The sequence below is a fragment of the Furipterus horrens genome, unplaced genomic scaffold (genome assembly GCF_987537825.1).
Source record: "Furipterus horrens unplaced genomic scaffold, mFurHor1.1.pri manual_scaffold_6, whole genome shotgun sequence".
Lineage (NCBI taxonomy): Eukaryota > Metazoa > Chordata > Mammalia > Chiroptera > Furipteridae > Furipterus > Furipterus horrens.
Genome location: NW_028327176.1, coordinates 122,194,016 through 122,218,350, shown reverse-complemented (window position 1 = coordinate 122,218,350; position 24,335 = coordinate 122,194,016). Strand labels below are relative to the sequence as shown.

The following is a 24,335-nucleotide window of genomic DNA, read 5'->3' as shown; positions in this document are numbered from 1 at the left end:
ATTTTTATGTTTGTAACTATGCAGATAAACTCAGCACTGTGAAAAAGAACACAGTGAGCAGTTCTGTACAATTACGACACTTTGGTTCCTCATCATAGTTGCATAAATTCAAACACTATGATTTAACCAAGAACACAACTACATGGGATCTGCTGGATCTAATATTTCTCTGTTCTGTTGGAAGAAAAATAGTGTTAAAAAGAAAGAACTGCACTGCCATCTCTCACTTTGCCTTCATGAACCAAAAAATTCTTATAAGTACTTTACTTATAAATACCATCAGAAGAATCAGTTATGAATACAGCCCAAACCAAATTTCTCTATGCTTTTCTTCTCTGACCTAGGCAAGAGATAGGCAAAATGAATTTCATTTATTATGCCTTTTTTTAAGTTTTTTGAGTAAATTAGGTCACCATTTCAAGGTAACAGTAACAAAAGGCATGGCTTATACTAACTTATATGCAATTTTTAAAAAAAAATCCCACCTCAACCTGGGTATTTATTACCTGTCAGGTACAGAGCCTCCCCGCTTTTCATCCCCTCCATACACTTACCACAAGAAGTATTGATGGTATCACGTAGTTCTGCATATTTCCATTTACTAAGATCATATTTCTTGGTACCAGCAGCTGCCTTGGTCGCTTGTACAGCAGGACCTCTGTAATTATTACACATTTTTGCATATTTAAACTAGAAACATGAATGAAATATTGACTAAAGAAGAAAGTGAGTATAACTTTAAGAACTGGAATTAACTTTGAGAAAAACATAATAATTTTTTGTATCTTTGATTGAAAAAATTAGGAATGGTATACTATAGAAAGCCCAGGTAAATTAAAATTTTCCAGTGTGCCATTTAATAGCTATTTAGGATTTCAATCAGAACTTCTGATTCCAAAATTTTAGTACCATGGATTTCCCCCAGACTACAGTTTAAATGTTCTAACTGATATATATACAAACATATCAAGTTAAAATATACATTTGTATGTATTCCTCAAAAATCAGGAAAAAAATCCTCAGTGTACTTGAACAACATCATGAGAAGCATATTAAGGGTTTGTTTATGAGCCATAGGGACACACAGTACAACAAATCACCTGCAGGCTACTGGAAGGTACAGATGGCCAAGCTCCAGCCATACCTATTGGCTCAGTATCTCCCTGGGCATCTGAGGTTCTCAGGGTCCACAGGTAAATGGATCAACTGTATCCCACTGCGTTAATCATTAAAGATAGGGCCAAAAAGCTGCTGGGTCCTGGAAACTCCTGTGACTTTATAGCTTCACTATTATAAGAACACTTAGAAAATTCTATAAGCAGATAAAACTACATCCTCCTACTTAGTGAGTCATAATACAACAACTAATAAATTAAAGGAAGGGCTTTTAGGTCACGAAGCTGATAACAGAGATTTCAAAGGGCACGAGTGTTATATCTTGCCCTGTGTAATAGGAATATTTGAGTGGACAGAAAGGAGATACATTTTAAAAATTAAAAATATGTATAAAATATAATAAATAATAAATTTTAAAATAAAATGGGATAAATTCAACTTTTTTATAGCAGTAGGGCCTAAGACTTGTTTCTATATATAACTGAAATAATTATTCATAAAATATTAAAACAATTTTTCTGTAATAATGAATATTACTTTTCAGATTATACTAGCCACAGAGGAGACACTCATAATAAGTTGCAAGTGGACTTTTTTTAAGCACAATATAGCAAAGGAAGAATTTAAACACATCCCATTTCAAGACGTGAAAAGAAGATGACACAACTATTAAAAGGACTAAATATTAAAGAACTAAAATATAGCTACTCAGGCATCACACAAGGAATTTTCACCTTTACCATCCACAACTCGAAAAATTTCCTTTTAAAGAGGAACAATCAAGGTACAACACAAAAATGAGCTATTTTCTCATCAATTTACATTTTGAAAGATAACAGCAATCTTGATAGCTGATATAGACACAATGAGACTGATACTGAAAAATTATCTTTGAAAATATGTATCTTTCTTCCTGAAATAAAGAAAATTACTTCTTCAATATTAAGCTTAACAATGAAATAAGTACTTTTGCCTCCTTAAATGGCCTATTTATGCTTTTGTATTAGAGAATAAAAACAACATACTTTAGTCTACATGCTTAAAAAGTGTTGGACACATATATGCCTGTCTAAAGAATAATTGTGGCCACTTAGTCCTTCCTGCATTTTTCTGCTTCAAATTTGTTTTAGGTTTATTGTACAATCCATACTTTTTATAGGCTCTGTGACTGACAATTCTCCATGTAGCTTTTTCTTCTTGTTTTGACCAAAAAGAGCTGTGTGTCAGCAAGGTCTATTACCCTTTAAAATAAATTATGCTTTAACATTTATCCAAATATGTATTTTTTTCTTTCATAACCTTAAACTACCATTCAATAAACTAACAAAACATTCTTTTCTCCCTAGCTCTTCTAGGAGTCTTTTCTAATTATGAGTTTTTCCTTGTCACTGTATTTTCTTTTGAAAGAAAAAGTGAATTTACATAAGACACTTTTACAGACTGTCAGAAAATACATGAGGTGTCAATACACATAAGGTGTGTTTTGATACTTCTAAAATAACACTGAATTCAAATTATTATTGCTTAATATATGGTTTTAGTATTACTAACTTTTCATTTATATTACCTCAAACAAAAATACAGCTGCTTAAAAACATATTCAAGCATCCTAAGAAGTACAGTATTCCCTTACTTATCATGGGTACATATTACGTTCTAGACCCCCCTCCCCCCATGATAGAGGAAAATCCATGAAGTAGGAATCTTACATTTATTTTAGTATTTATATATATTTTAAGGCTTTATAAACCCTTCCCACATACTTATAAACCGTTTCCAGTCCCTTATTAACCTTTCCCACTCCCTTAGTAACCTTTTCCACGCTTTTATAAACACTACTTATGTTCTTACACATATTCTACACTCTTAAACCTACATAACTTTAACAACATACATATACAATACCACAAAATCCTGCGATATAGCAAAAAATCCGCAATAAATAATTACATATAATATTTTTTTAAATCCCGCGATATAGTGAGGCCACAATAAGTGAACCACGATATAGAGAGGGACTACTGTAAACAAATAAAATGCATTTAAATACCCCCTTATCTCTGGACTTATTAAAATTGTAAAATAAAACTGTAATTTACTAATTATTTAGCCTGTTATAAAGACAATCATGTAAACTATACAGTAAGGTAGTAGCAAAATTGACTTTATATTCTAAAAATACTTTATTTTTACACTTTCAATTAATTCAGTAAGTTCAAAATGAACAGTTAAAATGTTATTGATTCATATCCACTTACAAAGGTAATGGACCAGATCCTGCTTGGAAGTCATATCCTTTGGTGGCTCAATTTTTACATCAGTGGTATTTAAACCATGTACTACACCCAGTATAGAAGCCCTCAGGAGCTATATCTTCCTCTGCTGTCCTCCATGCCAACGAGGCACAGTGGTTCCCAGCCAGGGAGCAGCACCACCCCAGGGGGAGTTTCAAACTACAGTGATACCTTGGCTAACAAGTGACCCTGCTAACGAATTTTTCGGCTAACAGAGATTTTTTCACTGTTGTCGGACTCGACACGAATGTTTTAGTGGATGCGCACACTAACATACAGCAACAAACATGAAGGTCAGGCCATTCCAGGAGCTTATCTTTTCCGTCTGTATGTGTGTGACAAAGAAATGAGCCGACCACATCACATAGGGGAGACCCACCAACCCAACTGCATTGTTTATATTCGAGACAGTGAGAAGCAAGACGCCTGATAACATAGGCTGCTTCAGGTTTGATGACGAAGTACTGTAACAGTGTAAATAAAGATCAGTTTTTCATTCTACTTTCCATTCTCCTTCATCCATTTGGGTAGCTGTTCATTCAACCTTTGGTGAGTTTTTGCCCTCTTATATAGTGTGCTTTTTACTATTTTATAAAACTTATCTTTAAATAGCGTGTAGCATTCAGAACGAATTAAATTATTTTCTATAGAAACCTACGGGAAATCACATTTCAGCTAAGATTTCGGCTAACGAACGTCATTCTGGAACGAATTATCTTCATTAGCCGAGGTATCACTGAATTCACTTTGTCACACTGAAAGGACGGATTCCCCTAAGAGACGGAGTTGGTGGGGGCCAGTAAGAAGCACCACAGAACTGATAACAAAGAATTGTCTCATCCAAAATGCCCATGGTATCATCAGTGAAAAATACCGATTTAGAGAAACATTGGTTTTTATCGTTTTCTAAGTGAGAGTAAAGTGACATTTCTTGTACAGAAAATTTACATGGAAAGAGTAGGTTATTCATAAAACAGGTTCTGGTCCAAATACTGAAGAGTAATTTAAAAATATGATTTTGAGGTGACACTTATTCCCCCATATTGCACTGCACTAACCTACTCAAGAATTCTGACATTTCTTTCGCCATTTGTTCCCTATAAGAAAAATGATAATACAACATAGTTAAATAAGACAATTATTTATATATTACTTAACAATATCTAAAAGTATAATTAAAGTTTATATTTTCAATAGGATTATTGAATTAGTAATCATTCACTGTTACTTTACTTGGTAAAAGTCTATGATACATTTTTTAATATACACAGGCATGAAATCAAGCAAAATTTTTGTTTAAATTCAATTAAAAGTTATTTGAACATTCCTATTTTTGCAGTAAGAGCTTGCAGATAAAATCTCGTGACAGCCATGCTTCTGTTATTTTTTTTAATGTACAGAATAAAATCTGCATGTTCTATATGCATACAAAATCTTCTATACAAAGATTTTTGCACTGAGTTCTTTTAGAAAATATTAATTAAACAAGACATATTAAGTAACCAAGCTGATCTATTTTACACTGCCCGAGTTATTTAAATAAGTCTGATGCATTCAAAGTTCTAGAATGCTAAATCAGAGCTTCTTTTTTTTTTTTTTTAATTCAAATGTTCAAGTACTTGTTAAATACAAAGATCAGAAGTGTTCTGACCTTTCAAGGACAAACATTTTCCAAAGGCAAAAACTTATCTTTCATTACCCCAAAGAATGTAACTTTCTCAATACTTAAGTCTGTGAAATGGAATGGATGTTTCATCACATTTCTCAACACTTTATTAACTTCATTCTCTTATTTTCCTGTCCTTTGCTGTCTTCCTTCATAATTAATAAATTTTTTTACTCATGCTATTCATCAGACTCTGGTCAACCTCAATATCTAGCAAACCAGTAAAAATCAAAAGAAGAGAAGAAAGGTGTGTTTGCTTCAGGGCACAGATTCCTGGATGCCTGCCCAGACCTCACGCTCTGAGTGTAAAGCAGAGGATTCCTGCATCTCTCCTTCCCTGTAATGAACCCTGGCTAAGTAAGATCAGGTACCGGCAGAGATCCAGCCAAGCAAGCACAGGCAGAGAAGAGGTAACCTTTCAAAGCTGATGATCATGAACAAAAAACACAAATATAATCTAAAGGAATTACCTATTGAACAATTTACCAATCTGTCTTTAGGCTAGTCAGAACTTTCTAACTCAAACTCAGAACAATTTGGATGACTATTTTTAATTCTATTGTGACCCTACATCAAGGCATCCACCTTAGTATCGAAGAGCATCTCTGTTTTTACCACCTTTCTTCTAAAGCGCCTCCATTTCCTTTCCCACAGCAGGTTTCAAGGGAATCAGAGCCCTTTTCAACTACTTGGTCTGTTGATGATAGACAGATTTCTCTGTATGCCCCGATACTTCACTGGATGTCAGTCTTTACTGATTTAATATCTCACCTGACCCTACATTACTGCTCTAGGAGCTACATCAAATATACTGAATAGAAACAGTTCCCTTATCCAGGTGCTTTTTTCCTTTTGACTTCCCCAAACTATATGCAAATACCCACAATCTCACCTTAAACATCAGTTGCTCAAATGATAACTCTAAAGAAGTTCTAATGGAGGGCCAGTAGCATCCAGTCAGTAACATTTACAAAATTTTGGGGGGTTAACAATGATGTTCTCTGCACTACTGGCATTTGATGGGGTGAGCAGTCAGGGATGTTAAACATCCTGTACAAGCAAGAGCCGCTCTATGTCCCATGTGACTTTAACATGTCACCAGACATCTCTGGCCAGGTGGCTCAACTGGTTTCAGCTAGTTGGACCACTGTCCCATACACCAAAAGGTTGCAGGTTTGATCCCGTCAGGGTGCATATGGGAAGTAACTCATGGATGTTTCTCACATCCATCTCTCTCTGTCTCTCTGTCTCTCTCAACTCAATCAATAAACATGTCCTCAGGTGAGAATTTTTTAAAATTATTTTTAAAAACATGTCCACTAGACATACTGTGGTGAAATCCACATAAACATAAATAGTTTTACATGTAAAAGGACATTTTTCTTTTTCGCCTGGTTTTAAAATTCACTTAATTTGTATAAGAATTTACCTATTATACAATGGAGAGGAGACTGTAATCTGTTCAGTACTTAATCTTTACAAAGAACTGTTCATAATCTCATGGTATTTATTTGACTGATGTAACATTCTTATACAAATGTGCATTTGGAGCTGTCACATTCACAGTGATTCTATGTATAAATTCAAGCACTTGAGTACTTGATTATGTTTTTCTGTAATTGTGACAAAGTACTTTCCTATTAAAACAAACATTGTTTCTGATAAATTACTATGCTTTTACTTCTCTTTTACATGAACTGTTTGGAAAGAATTATTTATGCAAGTTGTATCATCTATAAAACGTTTTCCATTGGCATTGGTGTTTGAGAGTTGAGAACCATCACTATAAACACCATAGTTGGGGTCTAAAAGCTATTAAAATTCAGATTTTATATATATTCCAAAATTTTATACATATAAAAGACAAAAATATATTTTATATGTATATCCCGAATGTTACTTAATTCTCTCTGTGAAGAGGTTTTCATAACAAAAAGATACACTAGAACCAAAATCAGCATTATACATTTAAGTTCTAATTAGGAGCTATTTTAGATATTAGTAGAATAAACTATTATACATACTAAAAACTAAGCTATCTGCTATGACTCAAATACTTTAACTATTTTATTTATTCTTGCTTCTACCTCCACATCTGCTTCTATAAAGACATTAAGTAATGAATAATTTAAAACATATAAAACAACAACACAAACAAAGGAACTAAATAGAACAAAGAGCAGAATAGCAGTCAATAGGGGGGAGGGGAGAGGGAGAGAAGGGGGATAAGTAAGGGAAGGGTTTAATTAAAGAGCCTGTATGGAAGACTCATGGACATGGACAACGGGGAGGGATGTGATTGCGGGAGGGGGGGTGGGCTGGGTGGGGGAGAGAAATTGGGGGAAGAGGGGACAACTGTAATTGAAAAACCAAAAAAAAAAAAAAAAAAAAAAAAAAAACCAAAAAAAAACATATAAAACAAAGTTAAAAAACCCAGAGAAGAAAATCAAATCATAATCTACTGTGACTGAGCACCAAACAAGAGCACTGAACATTTTTCCCAGGCCAAAAAAAAAAAAGTTATCTCATTCTTTTGAATGAAAGAAAATAATGTAAAATTCACTTCAACGAGGAGATTATTTCTCCTAAAAAGTATCCACAATCTATTAAAAAGAAGGTTATATGACTAAGTCAAGTTTTAAAAAGGGAAATGACATACGGTGTCATTTTGGGTCTTGCTCCATCAATTCTGTGAAAAGAATACATTTCAGTTAATATCATAACCAATTCTGAACTATGAAAATCTAAATTGTGCCAAATTTATGTTTCAGTGACTTTACTGATTTAGAAAGTTGTGTAATCTTTATTTAATCTCTGTGTGAGATCACTAAAAATTTTAATGTTTTAAAATCCTCATCAGAAATGATTATAAGAATAAATTAAAAGTATTCAGTGAAAATTAGGATACAAATATATTACACCTATATTACAAAACTCACACATGGTGAGATTTGCTTGTATATCTTTAAAATAAACTGGACATTAATTTATAATTTTAGGTACAGGCATACCTTGTTTTACCATGTTTTATTTTACTGCACTTCACAAATATTGTTTTTTACAAATTAAAGGCAATCCCCCACCAGCAAAAAGATTACAACTGGTTTATTGCTTTATTGCAGTGATTTGGAACTGAACCCACAATATCTTCAAGGTATGCCTGTTATGTGAAATCATAACTTTGCATCAATGTGTAATTGATTGAGATCATCTTTTCAAATGTGCCACATATGTGAAAAACAGTTCTTACTTAGAAGTTACTGGATGGGAACCCAAGCTGGAAAAGTTACTTGAAATTGTTTATTACAGCAGAATCCATCTACATATACTTTTAATATATCACAGAACCCACGAAAAGCATTTTCATGCTATATATTAAGAACAGGGTTAGAGAGTTATTACTCATAAATTGTTAGAAATAATTCAGTACTGACAAAGGAAAAGTAATGTTTAGTTTAGCCCACGGAGTAAGATAAAATTATCAAATGTGGAAAATCTGTAGAGAGTGTCACCCATAACAAATTGCTAATGCTTCAAGTACACAGTATAAAATAACCAGGAGGTTCAGAAGAGAAGGAGCTCACAGTTCCAGGGGGTCATTGGAAGCCTCCTGGAAGAGGGTTTACAGGAAGGACTTCTGTGGGCATTCCAGAGGAGGGACAGCATCTCTAGGCCTCTCCCACAGGAGAAATGAAACTAACTCTTTCTCCTTTCAAGTTATAACTGCTTGAATATCTCCTAATTACTTAATAGTGGTCCCATTATCTAGTTAATTCTGCTTAATTTAAATCGCAGGTGACTTGTCATTTATGTTAAAGGTCCTAAATGGTCCACCCTTTCTTGGAGACCAGTCACTTCTGAAGAAGTACACCTCCGTGAAGATGGGAAGCAGCCAGTATGTTACACATATTATATGGAATGACACTGGATATAGCTTAATCTTTCAAATGCTCACAGATAATGCTTGGCCGTGAATCCAATAATGACTACATTAACAAGTCCTTCGGAAATGAGGCAGCCATACTAAAGTCAGCTCTGTCTATTGCAGGACATCCTCACAATCAAGGAAGGCAGCTGTAAGAGCTTGGTTTATTTAGGAGCCTTGCCAAACCACTGGTGAGTTACACACAAATACTCCCCTGGCCATTCCAACACAGCACAGGTGGGAGGAACGGAACAGCAGCTCAGTTAAGTCTGTAGTTACAAAAGCCATAGATGGGAGAAAATATTTTAATTATGATGAAAATATTAATAAAGAGTCCAACTATTGGACTCAAATGCAAGAGTTTAAAAATTATAACCTGTGTCTGCTAGGCCATTTCAGTTTATTTAAATATAATATACTTGCATATACAATTCAGGCCCCAGAACTCCCTATTATAATAACTTACTAGAAAAAATGTGAAGGCAACTTAACATACCATTTTCCTTCTCTATTGTGTTTTCAGCTAAATAAAATCTAAGCATAGCCTCGTAAAATGAACCATAACTTTCCTTTTACAAGCAAACAGCAACATCTACTGGTTGTATTTTAACTGTATTTTGTCATAAACAGTGCTCCACGCTTCTGAAAAAGCATGGTTAGGTATATCTATGTTCCTCACAACAGATACAGAACATATATATACCTACACAATGGAACTCCACAAACTAGTTTTGTTTTGTTTTTTAAAATAATCAAAACCTTCCTGATACTTTTAATAAAGACTTCCACATTCTAATAAAATATAGCATTTAGAGATAATTCAGAAACCTGAGGAACCAAAAATACTTTAATGTGATTAATATTTTCCTTCTTGGAAAAAGAAATCTATTTATTCTGAAACAGTGTGTGTGTGTAAAATTTCTCCTCATTTCAAAAGAATATACATAGTTTTTAATTTTCATTAGGAAAATAATAAATTCCAACCTCAAATATACTAAAGTAAATTATAATATATTAAATGATTTCCATTCTAGTTTTTAATGGCAGATATTTAGAAATTAGATGTCTACCCTTTATGCAATACCTCTTTGACAATTTCAGAGTAAAAGTTGAGATGTTTTCTTAAAGTACTCATGAACTGAAATATCAGTTTTGCTTTTCAACAGTTTAACAATTTGATAAAATTAACTGTTTCATTCACTTGGATATAAAATGGATACAAATAAGTTTTAAGTGATTTTACTTAAAATGTATCAGGACCTAAGGAATATGATTTTCTCCTATTCCTTTCAGGCTGAAATGAGAGGCACAGAGATAAAGAAAGCAGACAGAATGCTACACCCCTCCCAGCGGCCCAGTACCTCCGGAGCGCCAGGTCGGCCTGGGCCTCGTCGCTGATGAGCTCCGCCTCACTCTGGGCAATCCTCAGGGCCAGCTCCCGGTCGCGGCGCTCCTGCTCCAGAACCGCTTGCTGCTGGGATTCCTCCTCCCGCTGTTGGGCCAGCTGTGCCTCCACTTCAGCCTGCCAAGGACAGAAACCGTTTCACCAAGGTGTCTCCATGTGTTCCCTTGATCATGCCCATATCATCTAAAATTGTTCCAGACTAATTCTTTACTAAAAAATATATCTTGTTTAACCAGAAATTTCTTCAGTCTCTATTCTCTTCTATATTATGATTTCTACTTGCTCTTTCCAAATCCAAGAGAAAATAGAGAAGCCATAGTTCCACCATTCTATAACTATGAGAGTCCCAGATATCACATGAGTATCTCAGGTATCACATTAACACCAACACAAGACAAGCAGATGGCAGGAAATTAAAGTGCTGGTTATGCTCAGGATAAATTAATAAAGCCAAGAAACTCAAATGCATGATCAATTATTCTCAGACATGGACATCTTAAAAAATGAGGGTCAGGAGAGAATCTTATCCTAACCTATTAATATTAGTATCTCCAAAGTTATGAAATAATATTTTATAATTTATTTAATTGGAGAAGTATAGTCTAAAATTATGTTTTAAGTAAATGTTCATCTGACTTTACCCTAGGTATAATAATAATAACATCAAACTAATATTTACTGAACTGAGCACTGTTTGAGATGTTTTAACATGTGTTTACTTGTTTGATGCTCACAACTATTACTTACCCCCATTCCACAGAAAAAACTGTGGCCCACAGTCACTCATTGTGTTTTGTGCAATGTCATAATTTATGTCAGTAACAGTCTGGATTTGAACTCACTTCCCAAACTCCAAAGTACCTGCCCATAACAATTTCAGAAACTGCTTTTCATCTCTGAGATAAACCAATGACAGCTTATCTAGCAAATCAAGATATTGCTTTCACTTCTTTTGCTTTATAATTCTGTAGATTCTACTTTGATAGAAATTCAGTCCAACTGTCTAATCAGTACATACCTGAATACGTTTTTCCTCATCTTCTCTTTTCTTTCTCTCTTCTTCTTCTTGTTTCCTCTTTGCTTCCATCTCAAGTTTCCTAATAAAAAATAGAAAACCCTTCAAAAATGTAATATAAAATACGGAATCTTCCAGAAGGCAATTTAACTATTAATAAACAAAGGTTACAAAATAGGGACTTACATTAACCTCCTGGCCATATATGTATCAACTTATTTTTTAAAAAAATCTAAGTCTACTGACAATAATCTTCTGAAACAAAACAAATACAATTATATCGCATAACCTTTAAGATCTCTAGATTAACTTGGTTATAAAGCCTAGTTGTAAGATTACATGTGCTTTCCTCTACTCCTTTTCCCTGAGTAAACAACTCTTATGTTCTTTTTGTCTGCCTAATCATGCAAATCTTTCAAAATGTTACCAGTTTTAAATATGCAGAAAAGTAGAAGTGCCTTTTTTTCTAGCTTATTAAATAATACACAAGTCACTGCTTTTTTAAAAAGTTAAGACATCAATTACATTAAAATGCTAAATGTTAAAGACAAAGAGAGAATCTTAAAAGCAATAAGAGAGAAGCGTTAGTTACCTACAAGGGAGCTCCCATAAGACTGTCAGTTGATTTCTCAAAAGAAACTTTGCAGGCCAGAAGGGATTGGAAAGAAATATTCAAAGTGATGAAAAGCAAGGACCTATAACCAAGATTACCCAGCAAAGCTATCATTTATAATTGAAGGACAGATAAAGAGCTTCACAGACAGGATAACTCTAAGGAGGTCATCACCACCAACCATTAAAGGGTCTCCTCTAAGACATCAAAAAAGATAAAAAACATGAACAACAAAATGACAACAAATATATATCTATCAACAACTGAATCTAAAAAAGAAAATGAATAAGCAGAACAGAAATAGACTCATAGATAAGACAGAAAGTTCTGACGGTTGCCAGATGGGAGGGGTTTGGGGAGGGTGGGTTAAAAAGGTGAAGGAATTAAGGAGTACAATCACTTAGTAAATTATGCAATGTATAACCACTGGGGTGTACATGTGAAACTAATATAGTAATTTATGTCAACTGTGATTAAAATTTTTAAGTGACTGGAAAAAAATACAATAAAGATTAAATAAATAAATAAAAATGATTTAAAAAAAGAAATCCTCAGGTGTAAGAATCTAACCAAAATTCAGATTATCATTAAAATCATTTTATTTTATTATTATAAAATAAGCATTTCTTCATTTTCAGACTTATTCTAAAATTATAGTCATATGCTGCATGACAACATTTTGGCCAACAGCAAATCATATACAACAGTGTTATGTCATATAGCCTCTGTGTGTAATAGGCTATACCATCTAGGTTCGTGTAAGTTCATTCCATGATGTTCTCAGAATGATGAAATCCCCTAACGACAAATTTCTCAAAACCCATCTCCATCAGTAGGCATCACGTGACCATAGTATTTTAAAATAGTAACTTAAAAAATAAGAACTTATCAACAAACAACATAAAGAATTCACTGTTCTGTTTCCTTCTAATTCAAAATAATATAAACGCCTTACATCCGCCTTTCCTCCTCTTCCTTTCTTCGACGTTGTTCATCTTCTTCACGTCTTTTTCTTTCTTTTTCCATTTCTTCTTCAATACGCCTGAGCCTTTCGGCTTCCTCTTCCTGCTGTTTCTTTTTCTGTAAAGCACTGAGGAGCCCCTCTGAGCTTTTAACTAGTGCATCATATTCTTTCTGTATCTGTTCCCTTGTCATCATAGTAGACTTTAAAAAATAATAAACACGTACTTAAAAAGTTATCTCTTCTGTTGCACAATGTGAATACTGAACACTACTGAATTGTACATTTTAAAATAATTAAGATGATAAATTTAATGTTATCTGCCTTTACCACCATAAAAAAAAACAAGTATGTATGCATACAGCAAGAAGTGAAAAAGTTGGTAAGCAATAAGCCCATTATCTTTATTGTACTATTTGTACATTTAAGTTTCTTTGCACACAAATATCTACCTGTTTCCTATCAATCAAGTAATCAAATACTTAAGGGGGTACTGTGGACAAAGTGAAATACTATAGTTAAAAAGAGTTTTAAAGAAATGATTAGTTAAGAGTTTACTACTTTTATAATAATGTTCAAATATTACCTAAGGAATAATTAAGAAATTATTAAATGCATCCAAAATTGTTGGATGATACTCCTAAGTGAGTCTTCAAAAAATGTGACTTGGTTGATTTTAATTAACACCTCATAAACAGGAATGGATCTTAATAAATCTGTAAAATCAGCTAAGCCTATCCAAAGCCTTTTCATTCTTCTCTTGATCTTCTTTCTCTATTCTGTCTCTAACATTGAACAGTGTCTACATAAAATATCTGCAGAAAATATGATAATAGGCTCACTTTAAGATATTATACCCTGCATAATTGCACTGACTTGTTAAACTTGTTAAATAAACATTAAGACCCTAAAGTATAACAGAAAAAGAAGGAACAGATAATATGTAATTACAAGCATACAAAACATTTATCAATCCCACTGGTAATCAAATAAATGAAAATCAATACAAAAAGAGATATTCCATTTTTTTCTACAAAATTTGGGAGAAAATTAATTGCTATTTTCAAAACAGTAAGTAATTTATGATAGAGCCTATATGAAGATAATCATATAGCATAATAATAGGGACAGAAAATAAATGTACATTAGGATAAAAACTATGCAAAAATATGTACATAAAAAATAAAGACAGGAATAGAAATATACACCAGTAAAACAGTTAAATGTGTTAGTTTGGTACAAGTTTTTTGGTAATTTTCTCAAAATATTCAATATTACACTACTTTTATCATTTAAAAATTAGTTTCTGATGTAGAAAAACATAAAACAAAATAATATGTATTAACCCTCTCTCAGTAATGCTTATGTAAAAGCTTACCAAGAGTATTCAGATACTATATAAAACAGTAAATAGTAACTAAATACAACATTATTTTAGGAACAATAAACAATAAATAGTATTTTAGTTACTATTTTGGGAGGAAAAATATCTTTCCTAGCAATCAATGAAAGTACATAACGTCCTTTTAATTTTTTTTGCTATAAAATTTTTCAAATCTAGAGTAGAGAGTATTATAATGCACATCACTGGAACAAAATATGTGTAACACTTTATATCATAAAAAAATAAGGGCATTTTCCTATACAATTTCAATACCAATAACAAAAGATATTTTAAAAAGTCAGTCATTTGGATTAAAATTACATACCTTAATTTTGGCCATTAAAGCATCAATGGAAATTTCAAGGTCCTTGACCTGTTTATTCATCTCTGGTTTTCCTTCTTTCAGTGCACTTACTACTTCATTAAATTTATCAAGTCGTTTTTTCAGCGTGCCCACTTTAACCAGACCATCAATGCTGTAAAGGCAATGCTTCATCAGTTTAATTTCACCATTTAAGGCTATGGGTTGATTTTTCACTTCAATAAAATGCTAAACATATTGTTAAAAAGAATATTTTATTTGTTTTCATATTATTCAGTATTCTCTTTTTTAGATAATTTGTTGAGGGTAAAAAAATAAAAGAAATAAACAAATACAGGTGTAAATGACACTGAAGCCTGTCAACAGGATTTAAGCCTTCTATATTTACACTGAAAATTTTGAGAATTCAAACTAAAGAACCTAAGAGTTATCTAGTCTCTTTTAAAGATGTTAAAGATTAACAGTTATTCAGACATCCAACTTTAAAGAGTATCCGTAAGTAATAAAAGAAGCAAATAGGAATTAAATACTAAATTTAGAGGGAGACAACTCCTATAGATAATTCAGAAAATTATGGTCAAATATTAATGCTAAAAAAGATATTAGTATATAGGAATTCAATGTATTTTTGTACACTGATTTTGTATCCTACAACTTTACTGTATTTGTTTATTGTGACTAATAGTTTTTTTGGTGGAGTCTTTAGGGTTTTCTCTATACAGAATCCTGCCATCTGCAATGACACTTTCACTTCTTCATTATCAATTTGGATAGTTTTTATTTCTTTCTCTTGCCTGATTGTTCTGACTAGCACTTCCAGAACTACGCTGAATCAGAGTGGTGACAGTGAACATCCTTATCTTCTTCCTGATTTTAGAGAAAAAGCTTTCATTTTTCCACTACTAAGGATGATATTAACTGAGGATTTGTCATATATGGCCTTTATTATGATGACATACTGTCCTTCTATATCTACTTTGAGTGATTCAATCGTATCTTATTAAATGCTTCTTCTGCCTTCTATACCCACTTTATGAGTGATACCTCATAAATGGATGTTGTATCTTACCAAAATGTTTTTTCTATAGCTATTGATAAGATCACATGATTTTTATCTTTTGTTTTTTAACGTGTTGTATTACAATGATTGATTGCAAATGTTGAACGATCCCCGGAATAAACCCCACTTGATCGTGATGTATTATTTTTTGTATGTATTGTTATGTAAAGCCCAGAAATAAAACCACAGATATTGTATATGGGCAAATCATTTTTGACAAAGGAGCCAAAAACAATGGAGAAAAGAAACCCTCTTCAATAAATGGTGCTGGGAAAATTAGAAAGCCAGGTGCAGACGAATTAAACTAGACTACAGTTTGTACCCATGTACAAAAATTAATTCAAAATGGATCAGGGGACTTCTCACCAGGTGGCGGCGTAGGCAGACATGGCTTGCCTCCTCTCACAGCCACATCAAAATTACAAGTAAAATATAGAACAACCATCACTGAGAACCATCGGAAATCGAGTTGAATGGAAGCCTGACAACTACAGATTAAAGAAACCATATGCATCCAGGCTGGTAGGAGGGGTGCAGATGCAGAATTGGTGTGGTGGGCAAAAATCTGGGAAGAATATCTTGGGAGCAAGAATTCCTAGCCCCACACAAGGATCCCAACCCAGGGTTCCAGTGCCAGGAAGATAAGTCCCCAAAACGTTTGCTACAAAAACCAATGGGGACTGAATTGGTGGAAGAAACTGCAGGAACCCCAAGAATTTCCTCTTTAAAGAACCCATATATGGACTCACCTACTCAGCCTCCCTCCCTCTTGAGCTCCAACAGTGGGGTACCAGTGGCATACAGCAAGAAACTGAAGTGTCAGGCATCAAGGAGAGCAGAGGCCATTGTCTCTTTTCTGAACCCTCCCCCAACAGAACTGGCAAGCTGGTGCCATACCTGAGACTCCATAACCCTGGCTAATACTGTTTGTCCCATCTTGGAGATCCTAAGACTCCACCTCACCCAACTTACAGGCCCACTCAAGCTGCTTTTCCATATGAATAGCTGGTCTTGGCTCCTGCTTCACAACTTCCTAAATCCTCTCAAACAAGCAACAGATGGCTTTAGTAGTCCCAGGCCTGGCACCAGCAGCAGCCAGCCTAGATTCACAGGTTGGCTTCATTTAGGAATCTCTAAGCCCAGCAATAGTAGCAGCCATCTCAGATTGCTTTATAGCTCAGGCAGGGTGCCCCATAGGTGGGGGCTGACCTTGGTCTGCACCACCCAGGAAACTCCAGGGCCAGCGCACCCAGTGGGCAGCTACAGACCACATCAGAGCACCACCACCCTGCCCCTGCATAGCTGATCCTCCACAGAAGGAGGCAGCTGGTGGTCAGTGGTCATAGCCAGTCCATGAGGCTGACTGGCCTGGGTAAATCCCTTTCATTAGCCTGCCAACAGCAATCAAGCTCAACTACAAGAGGAGGATGTACTCAGCCCACACGGAGGGCATAGCTCAAGTACCTAGCTTGGGTGACAGGGGAGGCTGTGTCACTGAACCCTACAAGACACCTACTACATTAGGCCACACTATCAAGACAGGGAGTCATAGCCACTCTACCTAAAACGTAGAAACAAACATGGAGAGGCCGCCAAAATGAAGAGACAAAGAAACATGGTCCAAATGAAAGAACAGATCAAAACTCCAGAAAAAGAACTAAATGAAATGAAAATAAGCAATTTATCAGATGCAGAGTTCAAAACACAGGTTATAAGGATGCTCAAGGAACTTAGTGAGGAGCTCAACAGTTGGCATAGAAAAGTTCCAGTCAGAAACAAAGGATACACCAATTGAAATAAAGACCAATTTACAGGGAAGCAACAGTAGAGTGGATAAAGCTGAGAATCAAATAAATGATTTGGAACACAAGGAAGAAATAAACATTCAACCAGAACAGAAAGAAGAAAAAGAATCCAAGAAACAAGCATTGTATAAGCAGCCTCTGGGACAACTTCAAGAGGTCCAACAATTGCATCATAGGGATGCCAGAAGGAAAAGAGAAATAACAAGAAATTAGGATCCTATTTGAAAAAATAATGAAAGAAAACTCCTCTAATTTGGTTAAGGAAATAGACATGCGAGTCCAGGAAGTACAGAGTCCCAAACAAGATGGATGCAAAGAGGCCCAATCCAAGACACAGCATAATTAAAATGCCAAAGGTTAAAAATAAAGAGAGTATCTTAAAAGCAGCAAGACAAAAGAACTTAGTTACCTACAGGGAAGTACCCATAAGACTATTAGCTGATTTCTCAAAAGAAACTTCGCAGGTTAAAAGGGATTGGCAAGAAATATTCAAAGTCATGAAAAGCAGGGACCTACATCCAAGATTGCTCTACCCAGCAAAGCTATCATTTAGAATCAAAGAGCAGACAGAGCTTCTCAGACAAGAGAAAACTAAAGGAGTTCATAATCATCAAACCATTATATGAAATGTTAAAGGGACTTACTTAAGGAAAAGATCAAAACTATTAACAATAAAATGGCAATAAATACATATCTATCAACAATTGAATGTATAAATCAAACTAAGCAAACAAGAACAGAGACAGAATCATGGATATGGAGAGCATTTTGATGGTTGCCAGATGGGAGAGGGTGTGGGGGAATGGGTGAAGAGGTGATGGGATTAAGAAGTACAAAAGGTAGTTACAGAATACCCATGTGGATGTAAAGTACAGTATAGGAAATGCAGTAGCCAAAGAACTTATATGCATGACCCATGGACATGAAAAATGGGGGGGAGATTGCCTGAGGGAGTGAAGGGTGCTGGGTGGAGGGAGGCAAAAGAGGAAAGTGGATCTGCCTTCTGACCCAGTGATTCCACTTCTGAGAATATATCCAAAGGAACCCAAAACACTAATTCAAAAGAACATAAGCACCCCTATGATCACTGCAGTGTTCTTTACAATCACCAATATATGGAAGCAGCCCAAGTGTCCACCAATAGATGAGTGGATAAAACAATGATGGCACATTTACAAAATGGAATTCCACTCAGCCATAAAAAAAAAAAAAAAAAAAAAAGAAAGAAAATTTTACTCTTTTGCAATAGTATAGATGGACCTGGAAAACATTATGCTAGGTGAAATAAGCCAGAGAAAGACAAGTACCATATGGTTTCACTTATATGTGGAATCTAAAGAACAAACTGAACTAACAAGCAAAACAGAGACAGACACATAGATTGAGAGCAGATGACAGCTAGTGGGGGTGTGGGGATGTCAGTGATTGGAGGGATTGACGAAAAGGATAAAGGACTCATGGACATGGACAACAGTGTGGTGATTGCTGGGAGAAGGGAGGTATAAGGGGACTAAATGGTACTGGGAAAAATACAATGAAGATTAAATTAAAAAATGGGTCAAAGACCTAAATATAATATTGGCAACAATAAATTACATAAAAGAAAACATAGGTATTAAACTCATAGACCTTGGTCTTAGAAAAGATTTAATGAATTTGACCTCAAAGGCAAGGGAAGTAAAGGCAAAAGTAAATTAATGGTACTATATCAAAACAAAAAGAGAGCCAAGCAAATGGGAGATATTTGCAAACAACAGCTCTGACAAGGAGATAATATCCAATATATACAAAGAACTCATATAACTCAATATCAAACAAACAATACAATTAAAAAATGGGCAGAGGACCTGAACAGACACTTCCCTCAAGAAGACATAGAAGTAGCCAACAGATGTATGAAAAATGCTCAACTTCACCAGCTATTAGGGAAATACAAATCAAAGCTAAAATGAGATACCACCTCACACCTATTAGTATGACTATCACCAACAAGACAGGTAATAACAAGAGTTGGAAAAAAAAGAACTCTCATTCACTGCTGTTGGAAACGTAAACTGGTACAGCCACTATGGAAAAGAGTATGGAGTTTCCACAAAAATTAAAAATAGAGGTATTATATGACCCAGCAATCCCCCCTCTGTGCATCAAACCCAAAAACTTGAAAACATTTATTCACAAAAATATATGCTCCCCTATGTTCACTATAGGGCTATTTATGGTGGCCAAGACACGGAAACACAGTGTCCTTCACTAGGTGATTGAATAAAGGTGTGGTACATATATACTGTGGAATACTACTCAGCCATAAGAAAAGAAGAAATATTGCCATTTGCAGCAACATAGATGGACCTTGACAATATTATGCTAAGCGAAATAAGACAGACAGAAAGAGCTAAGAACCATATGATTCCACTCATATGTAGGATATAAAACTGAACTCACAACACAGACAACAATGTGGTAGTTTACCAGAGGGCAGGGAAGTTGGGGAGTAATAAAGGGTAAAGGGGGCCAAATATATGGTGACAGAAGATGGTCTGACTTTGGGTGGAGGTCACACGATAAACACATCATGTATCACAGAAATCTTTACTTGAAACCTATACAATCTTATTAACCAAATGTCACCCCAATAAATTTAATATATAAATAAACAAATAATGTCATTGTGACATTTATCAAGAAACTCAGGTCACTAAAATAATCAGAATAAAAGAACTTCTTTCAACCATTTATTTCAACCTTTTATGGTGTCTACATTTTTGTAAACTCCTTCAAATATTTTTGTAGAATGAGGCCAGTAATGAAGTAATCAAATAATTAATTTCTAATAAATAATACAAATAACAGTCTAATATATCTTTTTATAACCATTTTATACTTGGGTAATTTGGTTTTGTAGCATTCTTTAGGCACTATTCATCTTACCGAGGTTTGTGTCTCCTTTTGCAAAGCCACATTCGAATAGTTTTTTGCATTTTAATGCAGGCTTCAGCTCGATATTTTATTTTGTTTTTCACTATGTGTAAGAGAAAAACAGAATGATAAAAAATCATTCAGTTTAAATCAGACATATAATAGTTTTAAAATCCACTCACTTTCACAAAGCAATTCTCAAGAAACATGAAATCTTATTGAACATACTACACCAGACATCAAAATCAGGAAGTTTAACATTCCTTTAATTCCTTATTACTTCTTAAAATAAAAAGTACACCACGTATATGACTAGATTTACATTTTAAATGTATTATTTCCTTACTATGCTACACTACTGCTTCTCAAACTGTCCTAGGCAGCATTGGTCTATGAAATGCTAACAGGTATGTCCTGAAAAAAGGATTCATCTGTTAAATGAATTTAGGAAAAGCTAAATGCTACTTTTGGAGTTCACAGTAAACAGTGAGTGATGCCTCTGAGAATCCTACAGTAATTTATTAATATTTAACTTCAGTTACCCAGAATATGCTAGACTGACTTGACCTTGAAACATTCTTTTAGAGCTTCTCTAACATCCTGCAAAGATCCTGATTGGTTACTGACTTCATCACTGCACAACACAGTCCACAAACAAGTGTATAGTATAGGTAATTTTAATATAATGTGTTGTCCACCATAATGTAATGTATAAAGCTGAAAGCAATGAACTATAGTGATAAATGTTTATATTTTACTTGGGAAGTTATAAGAAAAAGAGCTTCTGTTATCTTTTTATATTATAGTTTTCTTTTTCTCTATATTCATACTCATCTAACAAAATACCTCAAAAATAATCTTTGTATGGTTATTTTTCATTAAGCCAAAAAAAAATTTTATATTAATAAGGAACAATTTAATAAATTTTTTTCATGTTTCCAGCACTGTTTCAGGTACTCCGGTGAGTATTGGGGGCGGGGGGGGGCAACAATCCCTACAATTAAAAGTTTTCCATAGACACTCAAGTAACCCTAAAATGTTCTGCCTTCCACCCTTGTTTGGGATCAGAAATAAGTAGTCTGTATGACCTGGCCAGAAACACAAGAAAAAGCCAGTCAGTACAGTACGTCGAAGACCAGGGTCCAAAAAAGCAGAGGCAGCAGAAGAGGCTGGAAAGAAAAGCTGAAGCCCCATATTATGTGCTCTTGAAAGACATTCTAAGACTTACATACTTTTATACTTTACATAAAGAGAACTATGGGAAGGTAACTCTGGGGACCCAGGAAAACCACTATGGGAGCTACTGAAGCTACTATGCAAGTGGAGGAGGGGCTCTACTAAGACACTGACAATAAGGAGGGAAGAATGTACAGTATTTGGAGAAAACATCAACAGGGTTGTTGACTGACAAGATTTCAGGGACAGGAAAGGAGAAATAATTACAACTTCAAGTTTTGGGCATGTTGTACTGATGGTGCCATGCAGGTGGAAAGAACTGTGGCTTAAGTCTGGGAGGCTGGGGGGGGGGGGTGGGAAAGGTAAGGAGTGGGTGGGGAGAGAAAACAATCAAGATAGTGAGCCCTGTTTTGTTTAGGACATGATGGAATTAATTCTCAAATAAAGAAGTATCACATACACTCAAAAAAAATCCACAAATACTAATATATCACAAGCTACACATGAGGTATTACTTGAGGTACTAGGGAAACAACGTGAATAAGCGATGCAATCCCTGTGGTCTAGCACTCACCACTGAGACAACTTTATAACATTCTATTTCCAAAATAAGTACAGATCTTGGTGTGAAAGAGAACACCTACATTTGATGACTGAAAGTGAGCACCACTGAACTTTCTTCCAGCGGCTGCAGATAAGCCAGTGATTGACTCTTTTAACAAGCTCTGCTAAATGGTCAGGGTCAGACTTCATAATCTGATCAAATTCTGCAAACTAGAAAATAAAATAACTTAGTATCAGTATCAAAACACACAGATATATAAAATAGCTCAAATCCAAAATCTAACTTTCTAGAAATAGTCACAAGCCATTACTATGGCATGTTTTAGGGGGTTATACAGCAACCCAGGCACACTAGGCTGTACCCTGCTGACTTTCTCTTCCTCTTTCCTTTAGGAAGCAGTAAGGCAGAATACTCATTGCTAGTTAGAAGATTCAGTCATAAAAAGTAGAAAAAAATCTTAAATGACAATTATAGATGGTTGGCTAAAAGGTCTTACTGAAAAAAGAATGGCTAATATATCTCTACTTGGCTTATTCGGATTTTCAGATATCTGTATGTAGTTCCTGACACGTGAAAGTCAGCTATATAATGTTATAAACCACCAAAACGATTCCGCCTCCTCCAAAGCTCATCCCTATTTTGGTCAGATATAAGAAACTGTTGCTAAGAGACACAAATAAAATAACTATTAGGTTGTTAATTAAGAAAAGGTATCATTTTCACAATTTATTACCAAATTACATGATAATTTCCATCCTATACCAATATCTCACCAGCAATTTTCTATCTTTTCATCTTATGGCACACATAAAATAATTACTAAAATTCTATGGTGCAGCCCTGGCTGCTGTGGCTCAGTGGACTGAGCACTGGCCTGCGAGCCAAGTGTCGCTGGTTGAATTCCCAGTCAGGGTACATGACTAGGTTGCACGTCAGGTCCCCAGTTGGGGGCGCAAGTGAGAGGCAACCACACAGTGATGTTTCTCTCCCTCTCTCCTTTCCCCTCTCTCTAAAAATAAATAAACAAACAAACAAACAAATAAATAAATTTAAAAAAAAATTCTGTGATGCAACAAAAAATATACTTTTTGTCACACCAGATGGCTATTGTTGTACTGGTTGTTGTCATTTTTTTTATTTGACAATCGAAGGGAAAAGAGGTCAGTACCCCCATGACTAAATGGTCAGGTACTACATGTTTTAAAAATTCTTGTGGCACACCAGTTGAAAATCACTATATCCCACTATAATACATTGAGGATGTCACATCTATCAATATAATACCTTCTCATAATCAAAACTAAAGGTAACATAATGAGATTAAAGATCTGTGAAAATATGCCTCATACTTTCAGCATTTTCTTTTGACTGACTGATTTTTCTGGAAGCGAGTAAGACCAAGAGCTTTCTCTATCAGGCTATTAATTCTGAAATATTACTATAGCCCTGTAATAAGATAAATGTTGAGTATATGAGAAATATATTTGATTACAGCTAAGCCAAATATGAGTATGTATATATATTTTTTCTCTTAATTTTTTCTTTTCTTATGGGTTCTCTACAGTAAAAATATTCACAGGAAAGTACACACATTGTTAATGCATTACAGAGATTTTATCTCATGCCCAAAAATGTGAAATCAGATTTATTATGATTAATTTAGCCTTCAAGGCACTAGAGATATTTATTAATGATTTTGCTAAGTCAAATAAGTATGGTTGACTATTATATACTAATAATGTGTTTAAAATTAGGAAGATGCAATTCAATCATTAATTAAAGAAGTTAGGAATGGTGAAATTATAAAACAGATTGTGAACAGCATTTAGGTATTTCTGTATGATATATATTTAGTTATGAAATATTTTTAACTTGATCTTGTACAAGAACCTATAAATACTAAAACTATGAGTTGGCCTAAGAAAATTATGTTACATACAAAAGTATTTATACACTCACTCATTCTAGGGGTTCAGAGAAGTCAGCACGAACCCCAGTCCAATTTCCTATATCTTGTACATCTATCATACTCTAATAGAACTTGTTCTCCACACAATGAAGACTCACAGTACTGTGAAAATTTTAATTATTAAGACTAAATTAATATGTTTT

The 24,335-nt window shown here is 34.5% G+C and overlaps 1 protein-coding gene across 6 annotated transcripts in view; it reads right to left on the bottom strand.

The window, feature by feature from the left end:
• The window catches only part of MYO6 (myosin VI), a 142,502-nt gene that overhangs the window by 7,890 nt on the left and 110,277 nt on the right, over positions 1–24,335 (bottom strand). For 2 of the 6 annotated variants that reach the window (XM_090282678.1, XM_090282680.1), the window contains exons 23-32: positions 22,303–22,432; positions 20,495–20,585; positions 14,705–14,855; positions 12,990–13,198; positions 11,425–11,503; positions 10,363–10,523; positions 8,327–8,353; positions 7,736–7,765; positions 4,469–4,507; positions 555–658 (exon numbers count right to left, since the gene is read on the bottom strand). In XM_090282678.1, the coding sequence (XP_090138804.1) occupies positions 555–658; positions 4,469–4,507; positions 7,736–7,765; positions 8,327–8,353; positions 10,363–10,523; positions 11,425–11,503; positions 12,990–13,198; positions 14,705–14,855; positions 20,495–20,585; positions 22,303–22,432 (1,021 nt within the window). The remainder of the gene's footprint in view (positions 1–554; positions 659–4,468; positions 4,508–7,735; positions 7,766–8,326; positions 8,354–10,362; positions 10,524–11,424; positions 11,504–12,989; positions 13,199–14,704; positions 14,856–20,494; positions 20,586–22,302; positions 22,433–24,335) is intronic. The other 4 variants (XM_090282682.1, XM_090282683.1, XM_090282679.1 and 1 more) reach the window with 3 other exon arrangements.